Raw genomic sequence first — 27,745 nt, forward strand, 5'->3', positions numbered from 1 at the left:
GCACCACAGGTTGCCCACCCCTGCCTCCGGCTGTGTGCCCTGTTGTGAGGAAGGCCGATATTCACACTTTAAGGCTAACGAATGGCCACCAAATCAGTCAGGCGTTTACGCTAACAGCATGTACTTGTTAGGATGGAGAATCTCGGTGCCTGTCCTGTTCAGTTCCCATGTCTATCAGTCGCTCACTGGCTCAATGCCTCTAAGCCTCTGTTTCCTTATCTGCAAAACAGCATAGTAATACCTAAAGCTTCATTAATAAAAGATTTTAAAGCACTCTGAGATTCTTAGGTGGCAGGTGTTGGATAAATTTGAAAGTAATATTCTTGCTTTCCAGCTTAACCATCCACAATCATTGATTAAACAAAACACTGAAGTATTTCTGACTGCTCTAGCCCCTGATTTAGATCACTTAAACTATAATATAAGCTACTAGAAAATAAATTACAAGCATATCAGGCTCAGCTAGAAGTACTAGGTGTGCAACTTGGGCTGATTATTACAAGTTGCTGACGTGTTGTACCAAATGGAGATCAATGACCGAAACCAGCACATCTCTGCATTAGGGAAATATTTATGAAAGGAGTCCAGCAGGTTTCCGAGGTGCAAGTGAGCACATGGATCTCGAGGGGAAAACAAGGGAACTCACAGTCATAAACAATTTATTGAGGTTTGAATGAATAAATGAAGAAGAGGGAGGCAGCACGGTGCGAGGCCAGTCCTGGGGCTGGCTGGCTGCTTTTCCAGAGGTCCTTATTGACTCCCTGAGTGATCTTGCATAAGTCACTTCACCCTTGGTGCCTGGCTTCTCTCATGTGGCTGGGGATTTTTGCCGTGCAAATTGATAGGCAATGAATTACTAGGTAACGCCAGCGCGTTTATTTATTAATTTATGGGCTGCAAACTCTGGCCGCAGTCCTCACTCTCCGAGGATAAAGTGCAAAAATACCTGTGTTTGGACTCAGTGTACTGTTGTAGGAGCATTTAAAAAAGAAAAAACAGTAATTTGTAAGAGCAGTATGGAGTTTTGATGAGTGCAGTTATTCACTCTGCTCCCGGGCGGCTGCGGCCGCAGGACGAGCGGTAGGATGGGATGCAGCGGGGGGAAGGTGTTAATTAAGCAGGTCCCTGCGGCACGGCAAAGGCCCGAGTATCGGCTGCGCCCCCCGCTCCCACCTCCACTCCCCGCCGCACCGGGCTCCTGCCCCCGCGGCTCCTCCGGCTCCGCGCGCGCGGAGGGCCGCCCCTGCACAGCGGAGCACGACTCCCACCGCGGCGTGAGAGGAGTTGCCCGCGGGAGGTGGGCACCTCCCGTCCCCGCACCGACGGGGTGGGCGCGTTTCCCCCGGGGCCGCTCGGGCCTGGCCCCCGCCCGTGGGCGCGGGCGGACGCCGGGCACCGGTTGTACGGTGCGCTCCCCTCTGCCGGGGCAGCGCTGGGAACTCCCGTGCGGATAATGCTGGGGGTCCGGGGTGTTCCTCGCTGCTGACAGCGCTGCCGTCGCCGCCACCCACAGGCCACCCGCTCCTCCCCGCGGGGGGCCGGGTCGGGTCGGGACCCCCCGCCGGCGGGGCCGGGGGCGGCGAGCGCGTGTGTGAGGCACCGGCGCATGAATGGCGGGGGCGTGGCCTTCCCCCGGCCCCGCCTCCCCCCTGGAGCCAGCCAGTCCCTCTGCGGAGAGCTGCCGCCGCCCTCATTGGCTCGCCGGGGCCGGGACATTTGCATACGGCTCGCCCATTCGCGGAGCTTCTTGCCCGGCCGCCCCGGCTGTGCTTCACCTGCGCCGCTGAGTTGCCCGCACTTGGCGCTCCGGCCGCCAGCATCCCGCCCCCGGCTCCGCTCCGCGCCGCTCCGCTCCGCCCGGCCCTTCGGCCTCTCGTCCGCGCCTGCCCGCCCGCCCGCCCTCCTGGAAAGACCTGGCGTTGTCCTGCCCGGCTGCGCGGGGTTAATCGGCTTGAGTCCTCGGTCGCCTGGATCCGGTGGAAGGAGGATAACAGTCCAGATCTCTGTGTGTGTGTGTGTGTGCGTGTGCCTAGCAGGTCTGCATTGCAACACTTGCTAGTGGAGGAGCAACAGAACCCCCCCTGGAATTGGGATAAAAAAAAACCATATCAAAAATTTACCTGGGGTCTCTGGCTTTTTTCTTCTTTTTCGCTTTCAGTAGTCCCTCTCAGCTTAGTGAGAGACAGGGATCGCGGGCAGGGAAAGTCCTCAAGGACTCCGTGATCCTGGAGGAACCTGACAAGTGCAAGATCCAGGACCCTCGCGCTGACATGTGCGGCTTTCCTGCGCTCTCCTGGAGGCTCGGTACGGCCGCGGGGTTCCTGGCACAGTAGATCCAGCCCTGGGAAACGGCGCGTCTTATTCTTCCGTGTGTGGTTACTAACCTTCCCCCTTCCCTCCCCTTCCCTCCTAGCACACGCTCTCTCACACAGACACATACTGTCTCTTTGCCTTTTCAACACACACGCACGCCCTAGAGCCTCGGAAGCGACTCTCCTTTCTGCTAGCATGGGTCCCCTGGCATCATGAACCTTATCCTCTCTCCCTGGCTGGAATTCAGACTGCCCGTCTGTAGGTGCCCTGTGCCTTGACCATGCGCCTGAGAATAGACCCCAGCATTTGCCCGGGACGCCGCCCCGCCTGGACCCTGTGGATGTGCTCCCTCTTTTGGGGATGTATCGTCAGCTCTGTGTGGAGTTCCTCTAACGTGGCTTCTTCTGCCTCCTCTTCCTCGTCTGTATCTCAGGCTCAGTATGAGCATCACTTCCACGGCAGCAAGCACCACTCTGTGCCTATCTCTATCTACCGCTCCCCTGTCTCCCTCCGAGGAGGACACGGTGGGTTCCCACTCTCGTTTATTTCTAACCTTTTTGCAGAGCAGCTGGAGCAGCAGAGAGGGAACAGGGACGATGGCTGTGACTCCGGGGGGTGGTGGTGGTCCTCCCAGCCCCCTCATATTTCATCCGTCAGCTCCCCTACCCATTAACCCTCCTTTTCTCCCCTGCCCCCTCCCCGAGCGGAGCCCGGGGCTGAGGATGGGCCGCTTTCAGAGACAACTTCCCGGGCCGGCGTGGTCCAGCAGGACGGAGGGTGGGGGCTGGCGGGACCGGGGCGGGCTCGGGCCGTTCCATGCCGGGCGGCAGCGCCGAACATCTCGGGGCAGGCGGAGGGGAACCCGCTCCCATCCGGCTGGGGATGGGGATCTTCCGGGAGCGGATCGCTAACTCCCTGACTCCCTGCTCTAGCCTAGTGGTAGCGGCCGACACGGTCCTTGCAGCAGCGCATCTTCCCTCCCGGGTGCCCCGCTGCGGGAGGGCCGGCCGGGGGCTCGGTGGAGGCGGCCGCCGCGGCTTCTCCCCTGGTCCTGCCCTCTTGCTCGCTCGCAGCCTTCCTTGGTGAAGTTGTCGGGTGGCTCGGGGTGTATAAAGGAAACGGCGAGGTCTCCTTACACCTGCTCCCGGATCCCTGCTTGGAGCCTGGCAGTGGCTTCCCGGGAAACCCAGGGGCGGGAAATAATAGGGAGTGGGTTTCCGCTCCGGCAGCAAGGGAGAAGGGGAAGAGGGAGTCTGAGGGACACCAAGGGAGAGGGGGGGACCTGCCAGCATCCTGCCCCTGAAATGCTGAGCAATGCTCAGCAACTGGACCAGCACTGCCTCTGCCCGGCTCTCCCAAGTCTGCCTGCCCTGAGAGGAGTTGGCCCAGGCCTGGCTGATGTGATGGCTCACCCTCATCTCCACTTTCACATCTCCTTGTGTCCCTTGCCTTCTGCCTTCAGCCACATCAGCCAGGAAAGGCAGGCAACCCAGGGCCTGCAAGGCTGCAGGTCAGGGTCAGGTCTGGCCAAGCTGTGAATCCTGCAGCAGCTCTGCTCTGCTACTTTTTAGGTAAAGGTAGTGATATACTGGAAAAGTGACTGAAATCTCTGCCATTGCACCCAGCTCTGTCCTTCTTTTCCCTCCCAGCTTGCTTTTCCTTTCGCTATTCCTGTTGGAAACCCTGTGAGGTAGGGACTGGCTGATCCCTCATATCCTTCACTTTTGCACAGTAGGGACTATTCCATATGGTCCTTGAGTATGGCTGCAAATAATAGGGCTCCTGCTGCTAATGATTAATAACCCATAACTAAGTTTCACATGGGTGGTGCTTGACAGATGGTCTTGATGTCTGGCGTGGCACTGGTTCCCTTCCCATGGGGGGCCTGAATGTGTTTCTCTTGCTTTTTGGGGTGGATGTGAGCTTTGGGGTAGAAGTGGGAGACTGATAGGCTGACAGGATGCTGCCACTTGTGTCTGCAGAACTGGCCGTGCGCTCAACCTGTTTTACCCAGCACCGTTTCGGTCCTGAGTCCTCGCCTCTGCAGCATGGTGCTGTTCTGCAGCGCCCTGGGCTTCCCCCTCCTGTGCTGCCAGAGCACCCGCAACCTGCCGTGCAGTGCTCCCAGCCACCCTTTTTCTGTCCCCTCCAGCAGCTCTGCCAAGGCACCTCCTGCTAGCGCAGCCCTGCTCTGCTGGTGCTCAGTTGTGACCCGCAGCATCTGCCTCCTGGCTTTGTTCCTGAGCCCATTCCCTCTCCAATGCGCCTCGGCTCAGACCTATAATACCGAGCTCCTTCTATGACTCTGCCAGTGTACCTATAGCCTTAATTGGAGGTCCATCCCTTGATGTGCTGTTTGAACTCTTCAGACTGCTCTGCTGGTCACCTGAGCGCTTAGCCATGACATTCCAGGTTTCAATATCCCTGTAACCCTGACACAGCCCTGCTAGCACATCCTCCTAGCGCCTACTGCAGCCATGTCATGCGGCATTTCAACCAACTGTCCCAGGGCTCTCCTGTCCTTTCCCCTCTCCTTCCAGCCAGTCCTCTCCCTCATTTCTGACGCTGCTTCTTTTTCTTCTGGCCCTGCGCAGACATGCTTTTCTAGCTGAGTGCTCCTATGATGGAAGGGGATAGCAAAGTCTGGCTCATAGGTCACTTGTGAGGAAAGGAGACAAGGATGTCGCAAAATGTGATAGTGGTTAGCCTTGATGTAAAAGGCAGGCAGTAGTCTGCGGGAGAGTCCACATTCTGTTTCCTGGTCAAGAAATGATAGTTCTTTTCTCCTTGATGACTTTTCCATCTGCCCTGAAAGCCTAGCAAAGCCTCATTTAAGAGCCCTGAGCAAAAGCTGTTATCAACTTCAGGGAGACAGGCATTTTTTCTATGTCCTCATTGCAGTAAGGAATCAAGGGAAATGGAGAGCTCAGGCTGGTACGTAAGCCAGCATGAGATTTTTTTTTTTTTCCTTTCCTAATCGTGCCATGTAGCAAAGCTGGCATGGAAACCCCCTTTGGCCATAAGTAAACGTTGAGGGGGGGCAGAGAGAGATAGGAAAAAGAGACCACAGAGACAGCTGGTCTTGTAAACATACGCATGGTTTATTTTTGTGTTTTCTTTCACTGTTGCATGACAGAGGCCCTTGGAATTTGGATCAGTGACAGTGTTGAGGAGTCAGATCCCAGGGAGGCCGTGCACTCCCTCTGTTTCTTGCGACTTTGATTTTTTTCCTTGCTAGGAAGAAATAAAAAAATCCCTCTGACTCCTGCCCTGTTCAGTGGCTACGTTCGTAGTGGTTTTAGAAGGAATCAGGTCAGGATTGCGGTCACCCTGACATGTTGCTTCCCAGTCCAGCAGTACTGACCACCATGGCTCGGTTTGGTATCTAACTGTATTTTGCTTTTTTCTTATACATCTCAGTAGATTTCAGTCGGTTTAAAGAAGCAGATTAGTATCTAGAACAGAAGAAAGGTAAATGTCTTGCAAGCAGCGAACACTTGTTTGGAGTTTGTGTTCAGTGCTCCTTTAAAATCAGTGGAAAAGCTTCTTGAGGCTTAACTTGTACAGGACCCGGCTCAGGTCTGGCAGTCGTTACAGCGCTGGTGTTACAAGAGTTAATTCTGAAATCACCAAGCTGGTGCTTTCCGGTAGTTGAGCTGCAACCTGCAAATGTAAAACTTGGCACAGTGCATCTTCTCAAGGAGAAAGTCCTTGTAGCAGGTTTACTTCCCTGTCAGCAGGGGAGCAAGCCTAGCCTTGCTTGACCTCAGCAAGTCAGAAGAAATGTTTTTCCATGTGAGGACCTTCCTAGACTGGCACAGTCTTTCTCCCCAAACAATAGGAAGGGAAAGCTGTGATTCCCCTTTTTTTCACTAAGGGCTTGTGGGTCAGAGGGAGGAAAAAATCCAACCATGTAACAAAGTTGGGGCTGTGTTTCTTGAAATTCTTCATGTGCTTCCCCTTAGCTATTTAGCACCTTGCCAGGTCAGCTGCTTTACCAGAGCCTGCAGCAGTGGCTTCACAGCCCCTCTTTACACGTCTTCATCACCTCAGCTGATGAATAATGCATGCCTTCAGTTAACAGATAAAATGAAAAGATTTGTGTGTGTTTCGTCTTAGTGATGAATTAATTAATTTGGTTTCTCCTCTAGCTGTTTTTTCTCTGGCCCTCCTTAATGGGTGGAGAGCAGGGGTGCACAAAGGCAAGGTGTGATGCCTCCTGCAGGTTGCCCCAGCCTTCAGAGCACTGCTGTGCAGCGGCAGGTATGGGAGCAGGGACAGCTATGGGAGCAGCGGTGTGCCTGGGGGCATTTCTCCTTTGGTTTTCATTTTGTGGCGACTAGGCTTGCTCAGGCTGTTCCACAAGTCACAGCAAAAAGTGAAGGCTTGTCGTGAGGGCCGGTCATGAGCAGTCACCAGCTCTTGAGGGTGTAACTCTAAGGCTTTAATTGGTTCTTAGAAGTCCTGTCATTTATATGAAGCACTTCCATCTCTCATATATTTTTTTTTTTAAGATTAGCAAGTAAGAACGAATGCTTGGGCAAATCAACGTAGTGTTTCCATGAAATAGGCAGGTATTCTGCAAACCAGTGTCAAAGCTTGCCACATACAGCTATGACAGTGTACCTTCTTTATAATACGCGTCTCCTGTTCCTTCCTGCTCCTCCAGTGTGACCTATTCTTCATCTCAAGTGTCTTTGTTACTGCAATCCTGCCTTTTCTGTAAAGTAGAAAACTGGTTCGCAGTCCTTGGCACTGCCTCTTCCCTGGTGCTGAGCAGGACCTTCCCTGTTCCTCCATCATTGGGAGATTTATATCGGTAAAGGTTGGTAGCTTTAACAAAAAGGAAAAAATCATCCTATACAGAGCAGTCAGCAATCCAGTAAAATTAACTTTATTCAAAGCTGAAACTAGGGTTGCAGTTAAGTTCTGCAAAGGTGACAAGCTAGGAGTCTGACTGCTTTCTCTGGCTTGCCTCTAGTCTTTATCAACAATGAAGCCTAATTTTTAAAAGACTAGTGATTCTGTATGCCTGAATGTTTACATTCCCTTCCTCAGAGACATTAACAATGACTTGTATTTTTAAAGAAAAGTGAGGTTTGTTTAAATTGTCTCAAGCTGGTTATCCAGAAATCTAAGCATCCAAACTCACTAGTCCCTTATAGTCTTGTTTAAGTGACCATGGCTGAGCTTTGCCCCCCTGCGCTGAGTCTCTGTAGCTCTTCTGAGAAGTCACAGCGTTAGGTAGTTGAACGCAGGAAAATTCTGGTATACGCAAAGGCTGTTTCCTTAAAGCAAGGATACTATTTGACTTACTATTTGCAAACTTTTATATGAAACAGTTTCTGGTAAGGTGCTTTGACTTCTTATTCTGCTGTCCTATGGAGTGCTCGGTATTAACTATTCCCAACTTGGAATAGCTTGCACTGGGCTGTAAAACTGAAGCTTAAGTCTGTTTGCCTGGTACTTGATCCCGGGAGATCCCAACGATCTGAGATCTGGTGAGAAACCTAATGTTATTGTTGAACCCAGTCATTCTGATTTAATATATGTCGCTGTGCCCTTTGAAACATCGCTCAGATCAGTGCTGCTGGAGGTGTATTCTCATAAGACGGGTTTAAAAAAATGCTGTTCCGATAGCTACTTGTTCTTGCGCAGAATCTCATAGCACATTTTGCAAAAAAGTGCAAATACTAGTCCTGAGTCAAAATTAGATCAGGGCTTTCTTCCCCCTTATATTTCCTTTGCAATTTAGACTGGAGAGAGGTTTCTTCTTCTCTTTATCATTTCTGCTTTTGGATAATATAGCTCTGACTCGTCAAGCAACTGACACATCTTGCTGCAAAGGTGACTGCATTTCAAAGACAGATGAAGGATCCTGCTGTATGCTTTGTATAGGCATTGAAGTTGTAAAGAATATTGGGATATGTGACACAAGCTACACAGTCAGAACGCTGAAAAATGAGAATGGTACTTTTTATAATATTCCTGCATTTAAAAAATTTTTCTTAAAGGTGCTGGCCAGTTTTCCTTATTGGCTTTTTTTTTTTTTCTTTCTTCTTTTCCCACATCATGAAAATACACGCTTGAACAATGTTATGATAGTCACTGGGTTATTTCATACAGCACTGTTGGAAGCTCCAAATTCCTTACACAAGGTCTCACTAGAAGCAGGAAAACATACCTAGGTCATCTATGGTGGGAATACTGAAAAGAAAAGGACACATCCCAGTCTTCAGCTGGACATGGGAAAGTTCCATGGTTTGCCATACAGAAGGTAACTGAATAAAGAGCTGGAGCTTATAAGTGCAAGGAACAGAAGTTTTGTCTGGGAAGTACACAGGATGAGCATATTTTCTCCATTTCCATGTGCTGTGCCTTAAGAAGACCATCTGTCTGTGTAGTTGCCCAGGATGATGGTCCTGTGCGGGTTGGTAGACGTTTTTTGGTTTTGTGTTTCTGTTGTTCTGGTGGGCTTTGATAATGGTGAAAGATCACTTGCACTAAAGAGAAAAGGGTGGATTTCATGTCTTCTGTGTAACCTGTGCACAGAAGACAGCATGCTGTTGACCAGTGGCTCTGATTTGTTGTGTGACCTTGGTGAAATGTTGTCTTTCTCTCTGACTTGTGTCCTTTTTCTGTGAAATGAGGAGAAAACCATTTATTTCCTAGGTGAGGTGAGCAGCCCTGGTGTACTTGTGTGCTTTGAGATCCCTGGCAGGGAGCCACAAAAGTGTATGAAATCCCAATAGTTCTCTTGGGCTTTAGATGTCGGAGCCTGCTTCGATCCTTGCTTGAAGGACAAGCAAGACACCTTCAAATTCTGGACATAGATCGTAGTAGTATTTTCCCACATGGCTCTAAAACCTGAACAGGCTGTAGTGCCATGTGCCAGCATTGGTGTTTCTACTGGAGCAGGAGAGCATTTCAGCTGGTGTGTTGGCTGAGCCGAATTCCAGGCAGCCACCAGAGCCGGAGGGCTGCGATTCACCACAGCTCCCTCCCCACTCTCACAAATTACTTCTCTTGCACTCTCTTTATGTGTGTATGCCCGCGTGTTGTTTTTTCACATTAAAACATAACTACTTATACCCCTGAGTGACTTTCCCCCAAACTATGAATTTAAAGTACTTCCGACACTGTCTTTTAGAATTTGAATATAATTATATGCTTTGGGTGTAAATTGTGTTTTTTGCTACATAAGAAACTAATGGAAATGATCTGCCTGTTCCTGTAGTTTACAGATTATATGCTTTAGATCTGGGGATGTATATTTAGGCTGCTTTTCTGTATGGTGTATTAAAATGAAAATGAAGTTGGTGTGAGCTATAGTGGTTGCTAAGCATGAATAGCAGGCTGATAAAGGACATTACTAAATTGATCCAGTGCTAAGGTTTACTTTATCATCTCTTAGTTTTGCACCTTTCATCTCTTTGCATTCTTGTTGGTGGAGGAGGGTGGAAAATATTTCACAGTCTATAGAGCATCTTCTGTGTCTGCAGAAGCTCAAGGGACAAGGTGAATGAATCAGAAAGACGTAAGATGTTGCTAAAAAAAGATCCTTTGCTTATTCTGTGAATATCATATGGTAAGGAATCAGGGAAGACTTTGTTTTCTAGAGGGCTCAGGGAAAGAGTACTGTCAGGCTGACTTGCCTGTTTGTTCAGCAGGCCAGGCTCCATGTAATAACTGCAGAGTAAATCCATCTCCACACTATCCTTGGAGTGTGGTTTTGAATTCAGAACAAATTCAGAATATCTACGTCAAACAAATCAAATGATTAGAAGGGGAGAGGAGGTGAAGTTTGTTTTTTTCCAGCAGTTTGGTCTTTGGTGTCATGCTGGTTGACACGAACTGGACGTGTTTGGTGAGCCCCTTGGTTCCTCGCTCACGGGCTGCGCTGCCCAGCGAGTGTTTTCATGACTCCCTGCCGCAGCCGGATCCTGCAGTTACGAGCAGCCTGACACCACTGCTGCTCCAGCTGGGTTCCTTAATCACCCCAGCCAGCAAAGATGTTACAGGGACAGTATCTGGAAGTGTTCCTATCTAGCTGGTTCTGCAGGTTTTCTGTTTCAGCTGCCAGATGTTTCAGCGCACAAATGTCCTCCACCATTGGTGAAGGCTTCCAACCATACTATGAGGGCAAAACAGCAAAGTATGGAAATTTCCCAAATAGCTTTGGGAAGGCAGTTGCAGGGTGGTAAAGGGAGAGAACACACAGTTCTCTAAACTGTGTCTAACCTGTGTATCAAGTACACTGGTCATTAACAATGTTTCTCCTTATCTCATCTACCGAGCCTATCTACCAATGTTTTATTAAAATTAAAAATTTTCAACACTGCTCATTTTGTCCAGCAGGAACACTGGCTTCTTAAGCTTGTACTTGTGCTAGCAAAGGTCGCAAGATGGTTTGAGATCTTCCTGCCTTCTGCAGGGAAAGTGAACATTTGACTAAAATAAAAATTGACCCAAAATTGTTGAAGAAATGCAAGTGTTTCCAAGTAAAAGAGAAGAGGAAAAAAAGGCTTGATTAGTTTTGATTCAGTTATTACATTGCCTGGTCATAGCACATGGTTCTGCCGAGGTCTTTGTCTGTCTACAGTGGAAAGGTTCTCACTGTCTGGTTGAATGCTTAGGAATTCCTGTGTTTATGGCGTTAAGCCCTCTAACTTTCTTGTTCTTTTGTAACTTCCCTGAGTTACAGTGATCATCTGAGACAGTTGCACTCCAAAGACTATCAGAGCTTGTGGATATATAGACGCATTTTCTGACCTACAAGTGCCTTGGATCTTTTAGTACCTGGTGAGGTAAAACTGGAAACAGTGGGTAAAAACCTGACATTTTCCTCTTTCCTTTGTTTGTTCATCTTGATTTATTTGTCTAATGGTAGCCACTCTTACGCTTTTTTCACATTATGATTATTCTACTAATAATTATGATACTTATATCTACTGATAGTTATGATAATTATGGTGTCCTGGGCTTTCACAGAAGAGTTTATCATTCACTGATGTCCACTGAGTGCAGTGTTTAGGAATGCTGGTGGCCTTTATCTAGACATCTGCTTCCATAACCTCTCTGTAGGATTGCTCCCCCAATGTCATCTTTTCTTTGCAGTTAAGTAATGAATGCCAAAGCTATTCCAAGGTGCTTTGATCTTGCTCCCTGTCTGCAGTCCAGCATATTTCAGTCAGTGTAGGTTTGTGAGATACTGATGGCTTTGAATGCCTTTTCACTTTTTATTATCTCACCACGGAGTCTGCTCTCCTTCCTGTGCCCTCATGCATTCAGAGGCAGTTCATTAGAGGCAAGGAAAAGGCAAAGAAATTAATTTTCCTTGAGAAATGTATTCAGCACCTTATACAGGCTTGAAGAAGAGAAACAGAGCATAGAATTCTCACTGTCTTCTTTTTAAACTTTTTTTTCTATGGAGAATCTGGAGAAAAGTGTGCCCTACAAGCATCCCTTGCTTTTCTGACACTAGGCGTCACAAGGATGCCAGGCTTGTAGTAGTAGTGTTGGAACAGAATAAGGTGATGGGTGTGCCTGTCCTTTGGAATCAATAGTTAAAAAAAAAGGATGTGTCTTGTAACTGAGGAATCAGGGTGCCAAATTCTGCTGATATAAATGCCAGTAGTGTATATCTAAGCTTATTTAGTTTCAGCTGATTATTATCCAGACAGGTTGGTTTCTACTTAACAACCCATAGATTCAGGCTACTTTTTCTGGCTCAGTCATTAGGAAAATATACACTAGCAAAAGGAGCAGCCTCCCCTGCTGGACTAATTAATACTTGATAGCTTATTTATAGCAATAGTGAAAACCTGAGCCCTTTGTGGATTCCTTGGTGAGAATTTTTGCCATTGATGTCAGAGAAGCCAAATCCCACTTGGCAATGGGCAATGCTGAAAAGATTTTTCCTCAGCAGCAGCACTGAGCAGAACTGAGGACAAGAAACCCCAGACTTTTTCCCTAGCTGTGCCACTGTCTTTCCTGGACATACTGGATTGTGAATTTTAGGAGCACATCATATATTGCCAGATGTTTCAGTTGCCCTGTGCTGTTGTACAGGAATGTGATGAGTATTTAAAATCTCTGACATAATCTGAGAGGAAAAGCACTGTATTATTAGTGTTCTTTCCCAACATGCTGGAAAGATATTTTTGAACTTTAGCTGGGATATTTGGTCATTTGAATTTAGAGACCATCGTAGTGCTACAGTTCTTGGTACTGTCTTTGCCTGAAGTCCTGGGAATTCATCCTTGTAACGCCCTGAGAGGGATCGGTACCTTTTCATGCAGCCAGTTCTATGAAGAAATACTGATCCTCGTCCCAAGAACACAGTGTCAGAAAAAATGGGGAATGCCTGGGCTGCGTGGTAAAATGCAGTGGGTTTTTCCAGTCACTTCTTTCTGGGAGCAAGTGCTTCTCTGCTGCTGCTGATTGTTTCATTTACTGCTTCAAGGAGCATTATGGACATGCATTTCTCTTTGCTGGTTCCAGAACTCCAGGGGGATTTTTTACACCAGTGACCCAAAGAGCTGACTGCATCACCCCAACCTCTATTTTCAATGTCCCTGTTTACTGTCTTCTGCTTCTGTCACAAGTTAGATTTTTTTCTGTAACTGTCCGATCAATTCATTTTACCACAAATTCTGAACAAAGTTATCAAGGTGATTTCAGCTAGGAAGGAAATGAAGAGGTGAGGGAGAGAAGAGGAGGAAGATAGAAATTAAGCTGAAGTGTAAATCACTCAAGGGTACAGTTCCCATTCTTTCTTTCTCTTTAATCGGAAGTAAAGGAGACAAGGATTATCAGAAGAACCACTAAAGATCCAAGTAGTTCTCAGTAAAAGATACAAACAATTTGAAGCTGAAGGAAAAAATGCACTGAAGAAACAGGAAAGGAAGGAGGAATATCAGAGCTCAGCAGCAGGATTACCCTGTTGCCTTCTCTTGATCTGACCTGAGGAGGTTCAGGCTGCTCTGTAGAATGCTGTAGGGTCTGCAACTTGCCCACCAGGACCCTGTGCTGCTGCTCTTCAACGTACAGTGGTCTTTTAGCCATACGCTTTTTTGATCTTGGACCTGGACTTTAAAGTATTCCATGTGTTTTTACAAATCCATTTACTGTGATGATTGAAACACCCGTTTAGCTTATTTTTTACTTTTTTTTTTTTTTTTTTTTTTACCATTGCTTGTGTTCTTGGAAGTCTTATTGCCAATATCTAGAACGAGACATTAATACATTTAGCTTAATTACCTACCAGTCTAAAAAGACAAGGTGCTTTTTAAGAAAAAATATTTTCAATGAAGGGAGAAAGGGTGGATTCTGCTGCTGCTCAGCATGGGAAGAGCTATGCAATGCTTCATTTGTATTATTAAGAAGGTCACTGGGGCAGGCGTGGGTAAAGGCTGGGCTGTACTGCAGCCTGCAGTGGTGCCGCAGGGGGTGTGCTTGCCCTGCCTGTGCTCCCCTGGTGCACAACAAGAGATAAAGAGGAGCAGTTTGTTCAAATGCAGTGTCTGAATAGCGGGCATTTTTGTCGGGGCACCCCTGCATGCGTACATAGGGATATGTGTAGTATTTGTCCTCGGGGAAGTTTGCTTCTCTTCAGAAGCAGTATCTGTTTTTTACGTTTCTGCTGAGGTTTAGGATTATGTGTAATTCATGTCCATAGGGAAGGCGAGTTCAGGTTCAAGAAAGGGCTAGGGGCTGTGTGCGGAGACTATTTCCCCCTGAATACTGACTAAAGACAGAGCAGTCATATCTTCAGGAGCTCTTTGTTTCTTCTTTTAACCCATTTCCCAGCCTGAGCGACCATCCTGCAGCAACCCCCTTCTATAACCTTTCTGGATTTCCTGTTGGGAGTCAAGGGCACCTTCTAGGGAGGCTGGTTCAGTCCCTGGCCTTCATGTAGCTGAACTCAGCTGTGTTTACAGAAATCCTAATTAGTCAAGAAGTTTAAAATATGGCAATAGAGAGTCCCTGATGTGTTATGACAATGCAATGTCATCATTTTATGGTGCAGTGCTGATGGTTTCTAATTATTTATTAAAAAGTGATAAAATTGTAAAATTCAATAGTCATTATTACTTATATGATCCTCATACCAAAAAAACCCCAAAATGCAGTGGATGGCTCTTGTAAAAGACGAGATTTCTGTTATCTTTGCTATCTCTGCATGTCTTCGAGTGAACCGCAGAAAAACAGTGCAGTCATTCCAGAAGAATTGGTGAGAAGGTGTTAGGATCCTGCCGTGCAGATCTTGGCTCTATAAATGCACAGACAAGGCTGTAGCTATAGGAAAATCATTTGGAGTCTTATAGTCTACAGTCTTGTAGTCTACAGTCTTCCAGTAGCAAAGATTCAGGAACTGAAAAAGATTTTTGGTTCAAATTACAGTTGAGTCATGGATTCTGTTGGTAATCTCTGAGGACAAAGCTTGGAAAATGTACGAGTGAATGTAGAAATTCACTGATAAAGAAATCCTGCGTTAGAGTTGAGGTAAGCAAGGGACTAAACTGTCCTGGAATGCTGAGCTGCAGATAAACTCACAGTACAATCAATGATATGTCAGCACCAATTTTGGTTAGATGTTGATACACAATTAGAAGAGACATATTCAACCTGAAGGAAGAAATTAATCTCACAAGATTATAAGAATTGCCATACACATTGGTCCATCTGGTCTGGTATTCTGTCTCTGGCTGTGGCCAGTGCCAGATGCTACAGATGGACGCAAATAACCTCTTTGATATGTTTAATTGTATGTCCCAAGGGAGGGTTGTGGTTTTTTTCCTTGACCTCACAAATGATGATCACCTTATGCTGTAAAGAACTGAGAAGGAGATTCGTTGCAGTTTTATCCTAGTTATAATAATTTCACATGCCATTCTTTATTAATGTCTGTTTCTTATGCTAACTTTTTGCTTAGCTATTTTTACATTGCTATCTCAAAGCGTTTTATGTAGCTTCTTAGAGCATCACAGCACTGAGAGAGGACAGGCAACCAGTTTTCGTATTTCTTGTTCTGAGAAAATGGGGCATGGAGAGGGAAGGCAGTTTGCTGAGTCAGAAACTTGCCACATTTAAACAGCTCGAGTTCTGCTGAAGTCCCTGGGCTTGCTGCTTTCTGTCACTTTGCTTCAAGCCATCAGGGTGCCTAATCAATATGCTTCGGAGCTTAATAGAGTTTAGGCTGTCTGAATACAGCCGTGCACGGGGTCAAACCTGACAGTACAGCCTGGCACTAGTGATGTCCGGTCCACTACACCGTTCACATTGCATTTATTTGGTGGCGTGGCTATGTTTCTGTCTAGGATTTCCTCGCAGAAATATGTGCACATGGATAGGAGGCACATCTATATTTAGTCTGACATTATCAAGAGGTGTTGACCGTCATGATTAGTCCGTGAACGTACCTTGAGCCCAGTGTGTCTCAAATACTTTTGATTTACCGTTTGTGGGCAGATTGCTGGTAAAGTGCATGTGCATCAGGTCTTTCTGGAATATTTGGCTCACTGCACATGCGTTATGGCATTGACCTGGGCATGAGCACTGGAAAACTGTATTTCCAGAAATGCCAGACACATGGATGTAACCCTCTATCTTCCTCAGACAGAATTTCCAGATAGAAGAATAAGGTGTTTCTGGGGAAATCTGTGCAAATGGCAGCCATGCCTCTATCTCTTCCTAATAGTAACCCACACCAGGGAGTTCTGAGGATTGGAAATATGGTATGTGTGTGTGTGAGAGACTATGCATTGCTTAGCAGAAAATCTGGATTTGTGTGCATTTGTGTGTAATAAAAACAACCTCAGCCATGCTAAATGCTGCCAGAAATGTTTTCTTTTTTGCCTCCAAACTGCATAGGTGTTAAGCCTGTTGTGTCCACTTTCAAACAGCAGCTGCCATGTACTCACAGTGTTTCAGTTACAGACCATGTTGCATAGAAGTAAGTACTTTCTATTTAGTGTTTTCATCTAAAGCCTCCCAAACAGCAGCTTTCAGATAAGAATATCCCACAGGGAAAAAAAGGTAGAGTGATCTAAGCAAGGAATATGGAAGCAACAGCTTCTGAATATGGATCTTGTTTTGACCCTGCCTTCTGCTGTAGCTCTAGACAAATCGGAGCTTCACCTCTTCATGCTTTAAAATCCCAAGTAGTAATGGGGAATTGAAATACTTACTTATTTCCGAGTGGCTTGGGAGGCATAGCCAGCCTGATCTTACTTTTGCCATTACAAATCAGAAGACATTTGGCATCAAGGCAGTCTGGTGTGCTGGCACCATGCTCCCAGTTGGCTAGAGGTCACTTCAGTTCTTTTGTCAGCAGAGTCTGTACTTGCATGGTTAAAGAAGTAGTTCTGACCTGTGGATCCCAGTTTCAGCCTCAGCCATGGTAGTGTGCAGAGTGTTCATGTGCATTGGATGAAAATCTTTACTGATCTCTTGCGTTTGTCTAGCAGTTAGCAGACTCGGCAGCAGAAAAGGAACGGCCAAGGAACTTCTGGCCTGGGCAGAAAGGACTTCCCTGTCTTGTAACCTATGATGTGCATAGGGTAGGGTACAGAGAATGAAGAGCTGTCCCATCTAGTTTATTCAAGATTTCTTTTTTTCCATCTATGAAATGAGACAAAAGCCCAAAATGTTGAAAATGTTGACTTGGCTATTCCAAGGAATTCAGAGAGGGTTGGTCCAGCTGTCTTCTTTCAACAGTTACTGCTCAAGGGAGATAGATAGATCATATTTTTATGTGAAACAGCCAAGCATCCAATGCAAAATAATGATAATGCAGTCCTTTTTTCTGTGCACAAATGCACCCATTGTGTACACTTGCTTATGACTTAAAGCCACATGCAGGAACTTAAACAGAAAACCATTAAACTTCTATAGGAAAAAATAACATCATTAAAAGATGTTTTCCCAGAATTCATCCCTTCCCTAAAATGCCTGTAGCCCTCAGATTACCTCTGCAACAACCTTGTGGAATTCATCACCAGAAGCAAAATTCATTCCATGAAACCAAGCCACAGATGGCCTGGTTTCTATAGTCACCATACTAAAATATCACTCACAATAAAACCATCCAAAACTTTGGATTTTACAAATGCGTGGTGCAGAATATGGACCAATGTGGCAAAGTCATCCAAGGGTGAAAAGCCTCATGGAACCTAAGCTGGTGGTACCAGCAACCTGCTGTGTACTCATGGTGAACCATGGTCCACTCATGCGTACCATGGTGAACTCACACCGACATTCAGTAAATAGAAACATCCAGTTAACAGTGGGAGAACATTTTTCACAAATAACCACTCTAAACTATCAGCCCTGATCTCAAGGGAGTCCTTCAAAACAGTTTCAAAGGAAGATTTTAGAAACTAAAATTTTTAACTCTGTTAGACTCTAAAAATCAAGGGCTCAGTATAGCAATATTGATTTATAGTATGGTGTATTTCTTCTTACATCCTGCTGCCTGTGAACTCCTTCATGTCCTATAGACAATAATTAGTTCTCTCTCTGTTCCACTGAGGGAGAGAGCGTATTACCTTTCCTTTTGCTAGTACCGCTCCCTGTGGATCTACAGGTAGAAGTAACCCATTCCCTTAAATTGACTGATTTATTAGCTGAGAATGTTAAATTCAGAGCTGTTAGTCTAAACCTGCATGTCGCTTTGAAAACTGCTGTTACTCTTTTAGATCTGAACAGGGTTTGTGTTCCTTGTTTTGCATTTTGTCCTTCTATAGCAGTTGGTCTATTAAAGGCAAACCTTGCTCATTTGTATCCTTTGATCGTCATGGGTATAACGATATCATTACAAGGGTTTCAATCTTTGACATTTTGTAATTTCATTAAGTATTTATTTCTTAAGCTTTGTAAACAAAACATGTTTTTTAATGAAACTTGAAGCCCTATTGTTAAATGCCTAAACTAGTTTAAAACCAAATATAGAACAATTCCTATAAATAGTTTACTTCTGATGAATTACCCTTCAGTGGAAAATTCTCAACCAATGCTAGTCATAAAAAGATTTGGACACAAATGCAAACAAAAACGCACATCTATGCCATTATAACCATTCTGAAAGCCCGGGTTACATGAGCATTAATCCATTTAGAAGGCTCCCAGAATAGTTGCTGTTATTTCTCTCTTACTTGATACAGTGTGGCTTGAACAGCAGGAGGAATGAGAAATATTTCTGGATCTTAGCTGTAGGTGACTGGGGCTTTGGAAGCGAATATTCTAAACCGTGCTATTTTCTGAAGTTTTTAGCTTTAAAACTGAATGTTTGTTGTATTATAAATCTGTAGTTGGGATTTTAATGGAATAAGAATTTTTAAATTGAAATTGGTATCAGTGGGATTCTGAGAAAAAGCAAAGACAGTGGAGCGGTGTCATGCATCAGTAATAATGTCATGGTATTCTTTCAACTGAATTTCACTGAATTTTCACTGAATTTTTTTAGAGTTGGAAGGGACCATATAGATCATCTAGTCCAACTCCCCTGCTGAAGCAGGATTGCTTAGAGAATGCTACTCAGGACTGCATCCAGGCGGGTCTTGAAAATCTCCAAAGAAGGGGACTCCACAACCTCCCTGGGCAGCCTGTTCCAGGGCTCTGTCACCCTCACCGTGAAGAAATTCTTCCTCATATTTGAGTGGAACCTCCTATGTTCCAACTTGTGCCCGTTGCCCCTCGTCCTCTCACTGGGAACCACTGAAAAGAGTCTGGCTCCCTCCTCCTTCAACCCACCCTTGAGATACTTATAGGCGTTAATAAGGTCTCCCCTCAGCCTTCTCTTCTCCAGACTAAAGAGTCCTAGCCTTCTTAGCCTTTCCTCATAATGGAGATGCTCCAATCCCTTAATCATCTTTGTTGCCCTTCGCTGGACTCTTTCCAGTAGTTCCCTATCCCTCTTGAATTGGGGAGCGCAGAACTGGATGCAATACTCCAGTATTACTGCATCCAGTATTCACTGGATGCAATACTCCGGTTGTGGCCTCACCAGTGCAGAGTAGAGGGGGAGACAACTGCCAGTATGGAACGAACCCCATCCTGTAGGTGTTTCCAAACCAGGCTGTGGTTGTGGACTTCTTAATGTATTGTTGATTCTGTTATGAAAATATTTCATTGTGAACTTCTGCACTAATTCTGCACCAAGAAGTTCCATTCTTTAACCTGCTACTGGAGCAAGCCTGACCTGTGGCTCAATTCCACCTTCACTGCCAGGTGCCGTATCATGTTTTTTCAGTGTTTAAAGCTAGATAAATTTAAAGCCCAAGGAATTCACTGTTTAGACAATAATTTGTTTAGGATAAACAATATGATATGTTAATGTAATACATTACAATACCTTGTTCAGGCACATATAATACACATTTGCATAAATGAATAATCCTTGCATGTCTCTACACATTACAGATTTGCATACGTAAACTAGGTGTTTTAAAATTTGTTTCTCTGTGGCAGTTATCAAATGGAATATATAGTTTTGATGAGGTCACAGATGTGTTGGGTAGCGTTTAGTCTTCATTTTGCAAGATTTCTGTCTACGTCTTTCTTACCAAACGCTTTCTTGCTAACGTCATTGATACATAGCTGTGTGTTTTTGAATCTGGAGGAGAGCAGGGTCTGAGAATGTTTCTTGATCTTCCATCTTCTGGTTTTATAGTCTTAGACAAATTACGCAAACTACTTATTGCACTTTCCTCCTATGTATGGGAATTATGATAGTGACCCAGCTTTGCATTTTGAGATACATAATAGGTTTTGATTATGTAAAAGTCAAATATTACTGTAGGTGTACACATAGAAAGAATGATGTATGTCTGCATATAGACATTACATTTAGAATGGAGACCTGGGTTTTACCCTTAACTTACCTTTCCTAAAATAATGTATACCAGATGCTTAATCCTTTGCATTGCATGGTTATTGGACTAGGTTTTTGGGGATATTTTTAAAGTGGATATTCATTAACACCATGATCTTATCCAGTTCCTCATTTAATCTATATTGAGCTGCCTAGATGTTATTCATATTCCCCTACCACCAGCAAGTCAAGGTCTTGGGAAAACAGACTTGATGCATTCTGTTTATCCCTGATAGTTCATCATCTAAGATAAGCCAGGGTTGTCTGCAAACTGCAATCTCATCAGGCAGGCTCTGATAGCATCTCACTTGACTTTTTTGCTTATTCCATTAACATGACTGTCCTGGAGAGCTGGGATGCTCAGCTTCACCATGTTGGCAAGAGCAAATGATTAACCTGGGATTGAGATTTAGCCACCATTGGCTCCATTAAACATGGCATCCTTTTTAATTGTTACACTGTACCTCTACAAGGCTGTGCTCCCAGAGAGCACTGAAACAGGAGGGAGACAAAGCATCAGAGTGCAGTGGCTTTTGTGACAGCTGGGCATCATTATATCACACTTTAAAATGATCTTAATTCATGTCTCAAGAAAAGTTCTACTTTCTCCTTTGTTGTTGTTGTTGCTGTTGATTTCCCATACGGGTATTCACTAGCATTGGCATTTTAGGGGTAAAAGGCAAGTAGAATCCCTAATTCTTATTCATTGGGCTTACTTCCTAGAACTTAAATACCTCTGGGGAGAGACCCAAGCAGTTACCACCAACGTGTGCACGCAGCAGCAGTGGATGTTTGCATGTGGTCAGGACCACTTAGCATTCTGTGTCTCTTCCTGCAAAGAGTACACCAGTAAAGCAGTCCATTTAGGATGTCCTTAAGCTGTATAGTTCATCATTTGTACATGAAATTGTGGGCACGTGAATAGCTACCCCCCTAGAAACACTGGTTGGTAGGTTTTGTAGGTAGGTAGGCTGGTAGCCTGTGGAAAATTCAGTCTTTGTTGTGACCACATTGAAAGAGAATGAATGTGAATCTTATTTTAGTGCTTGCACTTGCAGAGAGGAGAGGAGAGGGAGAGAGTGCAGCAAGGAGTGGGTTAACTGCCTGCCTTTCTAAAGAACCAGACTGGAAAATATTTTTCAACTTACCCTTTCAATATAGAGGTTTTGATGCTTTTTCTGTTTCACAGGGTTCAAAATGGATTTGTTTTTCATGTTCTAAGGGGTTTTACTACAGTTATAACCATTTTGATAACAGTTCCAATAACATTTTTGATAAAAGAATTAGCATTTTAAATGTTTCAAAAATGAAAAATGTTGGAAAGTAAGATGTTAGTTTTTAAAAGACCATTTTTTTCAATTTAAGAAGTCTTTAGTTTTAAAACATTAAAGCAACTGTGCTATCTAAGAAAATCTGCACCAGAATGCTGCCAAAGGAAGCAGAGGCTGGGAGGGGAGGAAGGACATGGTGGTCCTTCAAATCTAACTGTGAAGAACCTCCCTTGATTAGGAAATATGCTTATCCTAGAGAAGCACGTTTCTAGGTGATAGTCAGTAGCATTTACAGGTGTGACAGGAACAAGAAGTCATTAAGTGGATTGAGTTGAATCACCTTGGGTTTATTCCTGACATGTAATATGGAAGCTTTTTAATCCTTTGCCCAGCATATCTACTTATTAAACTTTCCCAACCCAGCAGAAATCCCCAAAGGCTGTTGATCACAGTCCACTCTAGTTTTAGAAATAACCACACCCATACCAGAGATTTTCAGGGCAGTCCAATCCTTTGGGTTATTTCTCTTGCCGTATGACACAGCTGAGAATTCCTGAAGTTTCTTCAGTCTGGTTCATAAGTGTCTGCCAGTGCTGGGGAGAGATTATGAGGCCAAATACTGCATCTAATGGACTAAATCTGGAAAGCTGCATTCCACAGTGGAGGACAATGCATAGGTCCTGCCAATGCTGTATGGTTTGTATTGGGATCAGAGGAGGACAGTGCTGCTGCTGCTCTTCTTCATCCTCTATTCCAGGCTGCAAACCCCAGCATTTCAGAGCAGGGAAATTGTCTTTTTAAGTGGCTCCTGCAGTTAGGAGAGAGGGTGCTGTACAAAAAGTTATATAAGGTACTTTCACAGGTACCCAGTACTGTCTGTTTCTCAGCTATTATGTGTGTAAATACCATAGGATTTTTCTTGTCATCTAACAGCCAGGCAAAGTACCACTTGACAGTGGTTTCCTCTGCGTCTGATCTTTGGACACTTCTGTCTGAGTGAGAAGCTGTGGATTGGCCTCACAGAGGGTGATGCTGATAAAATAGTTAATGAAGAATAGTTGTGATGTTTCCTAAACTCAAATAATGTGTTCACAATTTAGTAAATGTGCACCAGAAAAAGTGAGACTGCACATTACATACTGCCAAAATATTCTGTAAGCTCAGATACCACAAGAGAGTACTGGTTCTGATCCTAATTCTGTTCTGCTGTCTTTAACAGCGACCTTCCAGGATTACATTGATATCAGTAACAGCAGAACGTGGACCATTTTACTTGCAAATACAAAAATGCAGGTAGATAATTGATTTTTAGAAGCTTGCTTAGGCTATTATTTTCACTTCTTCTTATGGTGCAGGGGACTTTTTGCCTGACACAGGAGTGTGCAGCAGAGCAAGGTGTATTCTGGGCAGAAAGTGGGTGTTTGGGAGGAGGAGGGTGATCGAGAGGGGCAGATGGGTGCCGCAGTGCCTCTCTGACTCAGCCAGGCTTGTTTTATCAAGTGTGTATGTTAAGGAAATCATACATTCATTAGGCTGGAGATCTGAACAGATGAGGTGAAAGCCCCTTTGCCTTTTACTTCATGTTGACTCTGGTGCTAATATTTTAAGACACACAGGATAACTTCTCAGTAGGTATCAATATATTGACTCATTCTACTCAGTGACTGTAGCAGAGCTATGCCAGTTTATACCCAGTGGGGATCTGACACCCTCTCTCTGCTTCTTATCTGCTTCAGGTGTCTTAAAAAAAAAAATGAGGAGGAGAGTAACAGATTGCATATGATCTAATTTCTTCCCTGGTCTGTCCGGTGTGTCAGCCTTTCCGTGACAGAATCCAAGGGAAGCTGTGATTTGGAAAAATAATACATTCAGTACCTTGCAATTGTACAGCAAAACTCCAAGCAGTTTGTCCCTCCCTCCAAATCTTAATATGAAATCTTATTTTGTAACTCGAAAGAGGACAAGATCAAAGGACAAGTATCATGTTCCTTGCAGACCTGGAGAAATACTGCATTTATGGATGAACTCACAGAGAAGCAGGGGATCTAGAATCATTAAACATCAGTATTAATTATACTAAATCTGTCAAATTCTAGTTTTAACTGGGTGGTGTTTCCTTATCCCTCTGATGTAGGAGCAAGAAGGTGGTTCAGCATGGTGTTGGGGAGTCTGTGCCGCACAGGGGCCATTGACAAGGCAGTGTGACAGGTCTTTCACTGCTAGAAGAAACCTGCTGTTTCAAGGCTTATCCCTAGAAATGAGGATTTGCTGTCCTTTCACTGTGGGGTGTGACACTGGCTACTGTCAAAGGCACATACTAGACTATGTGGACCTAGACTTCGTCCATTCCGGCATTTCAGCACTGAGCTCACTCTTCTTGGGGCTAGGGGGCAGGTTCTTACTTATGGAAATATTTTTGATATTAGACATGCAGCTGGGAATCCTCATCACTCATTGTCACTGATGTTATCTAGTGTTAATCCTCATGTCCGTCTATGTCCTAATTCTATTATTTTTATCCTGACTCTTTAAATTCTTCCGGCAGGCATACTTGGATACTGACTTTTTCTTCATGTCTTGGCCTGCACTGTTTCATCGTGCTTTTGTGAACTGCTCATCTGCTTTCTGGGTCCACAGCAAAGGCATTCACACCTCAGGCAAAGCAGGGAGAGCAGAATTAGACCACCACTGAATGCTTTTGATGCTCCTACTAAGTAGTGTAGTTTGGGCTCAAGGCTAATAGCGAAGAAAGGTGGTATAACTGAACAAGCAAAGGCTTTCTAAAGATAGTGCCCTATTCACCCTGCCATTCAAGGAACAGAGCAGGATTGCTCTAAGGTTGGGAATTAGTGAGCGAGTTCTCTTTTAGTCCTCCAGGTAGCTGATAAAACTGGCACACATGTGGGAAAGCTTTTAGGGAGGTGTCAAGTGTGGGAATGCAGTCTGCTGGATAATACGCTGCACTAGGGCTTTGGGATTAGAAGATACCACTGCCAACTTTTTAATGCAGTAGCTAAAACTCTCAGGTTTAAAGGATTAATACCATTTATTTGCTTCATTTCCTCCCGCCCCCGAACCTGCACCCCCCAGAGCAAAACTTTTCTAATCAGCATGTAGCTCCTGCTGAGCTAGCTGGCTTTATTTTTTTTTCTACACAATTTTTTCTATATTGAAAAAGCCTTAGAAGGAAAAAAATGGGTGAGGGAAGCTGAAGCTCAGGTAAGGGGGGTTGGGACATCTTTTTGTAATTGATTTAACTCTTTCTTTCAAGTGCATGTCAATTACTTTTCTGGTAGCATGCCTAGGGTAGCAGTGATTTTTTTCTGTAGCAAAGCTTATGCTCTGTGTATTTGCAGGGGAGGACGAGCACAGGCAGCGTTTTCTTTAGGGCTGCAGAGCACAACAAGAGATGAGAAAGCAAGAGTTTTTGTAAGGCTGCAGGGCTTGGAGCAGCAGCAGAGGGAAGGAAGGGGCTGCTCCTCGCCAGCCCCGAGGCAGCTCGGAGTGGGAGCTATGGAGCAGGGCTCAGCAGATGGCAGGGAGCTCCTGTCTGCAGAGCCACCCCTGGAATCTGCTTGAATTCTGCCAGAGACCAGTTTAACCCTGTATTGTCAGTACTTCCCACATGTTTTAAATGTGATAAAAAGGGGTGTTGCACAGTTTAACATATGTCTAAATGGGGAGGACATGTCTCTAATTTATTTTCCATACCAGATGAAAAATATTTCCCTTCTGTGGTATTTGAAGGTCATGTATTTAACTGCTAAGGGTTTTTCATTTCTTTGCTACTCATTCAGCTGCCAGTCCTTTAGTATGGTGTCACAGCATGAAGATTTGCAAGACTTAAGTCAAGCAGTGAAGTTTATTTGGTACTTCAAAATTACATGTGGTTGCTAGAATTTTTTTCTAGATACAAGAGGTGAGTTACTCGTGCGTTATTATGTGATGGGTAGCAGGTTAAAATCCTAATTTCTGCCTCCAGTTACAGAGCAGAAATATGCAAGAGCATTCAAAGAGTTACAACAGTGTAACCGTAAGCAAGTGCAAATGAGATAAATTATTATTTGCAATTTCACAGCTGTTTATATGTCTAGAGACAGCTAAAACCATCCCACCAAAATAGGACAATATAATTCCTTCAATTTCCTTGAAAATTGAGTTTCATAAGGAAACTAAGAATCATAGGATTACTGAGGCCTAGAGAAAAGCAGCATCTCCTCCAGGTGCACAAAACAATTTGGTTGCAGAACAAGTGGAATCCAGGAGCTATAGCACATCCCAGGTTTGCTAGACCGAGCCATATGTAAGTGGTAGCAGTGGCAGAGTACTTCTGTTATGGATCCATCTATTTTTAGATTTATACCTTTAATGTCAAATTGAGTAACCCACCACAGCACTTGGAAAATGATAACCAATTTTAATATCCTGATGATACATTTCCTAGATAACTACATTGATCGGCACTCTAGAAGGACCTTAGCTAGATAGAGAAGCTCATTTCTGTGACACCAAGAGCTTGGCTGACAGGATCTAGCTAATAACAAAAAGCGTGTGCAAGATCATTGTAAAGAACAAGCTCTGTGTAGAGAGAGGTCAAGAGATACCATTTTGTGGCCTCTACATTGTGAGTCTGAGACCAAAAATATGTGGGGCAAGTGTGCACTGTGCCGCTCTTTGATTTGGAAGTGCCAGGTTCTTGTAAATTGCTAAAATGGATGGTGTGTTTTCCCCACCCGATGAGGGGGATGTCCTGTGCAGTGGCAATACATTCATGTGGACCTCACATCACTTAGTTTGAAGTGACTTTAGGTGTGGATTTTTACTAGAGATGCTATCCCAGACCACTAACAGAATCCTGTTCTAAATTGCTTTTTCTGGGTTGTTTGGCATCAGTGCCTTTCTTCATCCAGTCTAGTCTTGTCTTCTCAAATTCTTCCCCAGCTTCTCTCCTTGTTTTCCATCTGCATCTTCTGCATCCCTGCAGATGGCTGTACCCCACATTTAGGGCTTTATCTAGACATACATATTTAGCTGTGTGTAGGAACTACAAGTTACTTTTTATTTATTTACTTTGAAAGACTCCCTTGGAGAACTTGGCTTCCATCTGTTAAAAATGCTACCTCAACTTGTCCTCCCTGATGGAGGCTTGAGGGAAGGGAGGGGAGGATAAGCTTCTCTCCCTAACAAGCATCTTATATTTAGCTGAGGAACAAAATAACCCAGATCTTTGGACTACCTGTGGAGACAGACAGATTAGGCTCCTGATGGCCAGGGTTCCCACTTCTTACATTCATCAGATCTAGGCCAGGCCCATGGAGCAGCTTCTCTTCTCGCTGTAACTGCCGCCCCAGTTCACAATAAATGCTTCTTTTGGAGGGAGGAAGGGTTGGAGGGAGAAGAAGAGTGAGAGTCCTATTTCTTCCTTCCCATCTTTTCTAATTGCTTTCACATAGGAACTAAACTGCAGCCCCCTGAGCACCTTGAAGGATTAAATGCTGATCAAAGGCAGGTTTAACCATATCCCCAGGACAAGCTGCTTAGACACCAAGCAGCACAAGCTGTGGGTTAGCACAGCAACCAGAAAAGCAGAATAAATTAACAATTATCATTTCGACATGAACAGAGCAGAGTTTTGGAAGAGGAGGCACTGGGAGTGTTTGGGGGAGCAGAGTATGGGGGATGCAGATGGAAATGAAGTCAACATTTATCTCATACGTATAGCCGGGAGACAAGCTCTGCTTCTGATCTTGGCTGATTGCTGGCATCTGCTGCCACAAAATGCCTTTTCTCTCCTCAGGTTTGGACTTTCCAGCATAATAGCATTAGCGGCATTAGATAGGAGTTTGTGTTATTAGTTACAACCTAAGGGAGGAGGAAATCTTTGGGGGATAAATTAGCAGACCCCTCAGCTATACTGATTGGCACTCAGCCCTTTAGTTCCTGCCCACTCTGTTCCAGCCCAGCTTTTTATAGGCTTGCAAAACGTTGAGTATCTTATTCATCTGTTTATTTTGCAGTGATTTCCCCTAACAAATTCTGCACTTGCAGTTTCTGGCTTGGACATAATCAGAGCACACACTTCTGCTTCAGGTTTTCCTAGCATTGGGAAAATCTGGGGAAAAAAGATGCACTGACTTATTTAGCTTTGAGGACAGATGACATAGAGAAAACTACTTAACTGTTAGTGCAAGGGCTATGAAGGATCAGACAGCAAATGCATCTCATTCTCAGAGTCTTCAATAATATGGGACTGAAGGAGCAGCCAGCGACACAGAGCAGAGATCTG

The 27,745-nt window shown here is 44.8% G+C and overlaps 1 protein-coding gene across 27 annotated transcripts in view; it reads left to right on the forward strand.

Annotated features, from left to right (window-relative positions):
- Window positions 1-27,745, forward strand: part of NRXN3 (neurexin 3) — a 942,294-nt gene that overhangs the window by 575,729 nt on the left and 338,820 nt on the right. For 2 of the 27 annotated variants that reach the window (XM_074149409.1, XM_074149410.1), the window contains exon 1: window positions 2,594-2,837. The exons of the other annotated variants lie outside the window; for them this stretch is intronic. In XM_074149409.1, the coding sequence (XP_074005510.1) occupies window positions 2,594-2,837 (244 nt within the window). Of the gene's footprint in view, window positions 1-2,593; window positions 2,838-27,745 lie in introns of those variants that run through there. 27 annotated transcript variants of the gene reach the window in all.

Source organism: Numenius arquata, chromosome 6 (genome assembly GCF_964106895.1).
Source record: "Numenius arquata chromosome 6, bNumArq3.hap1.1, whole genome shotgun sequence".
Classification (NCBI taxonomy): domain Eukaryota; kingdom Metazoa; phylum Chordata; class Aves; order Charadriiformes; family Scolopacidae; genus Numenius; species Numenius arquata.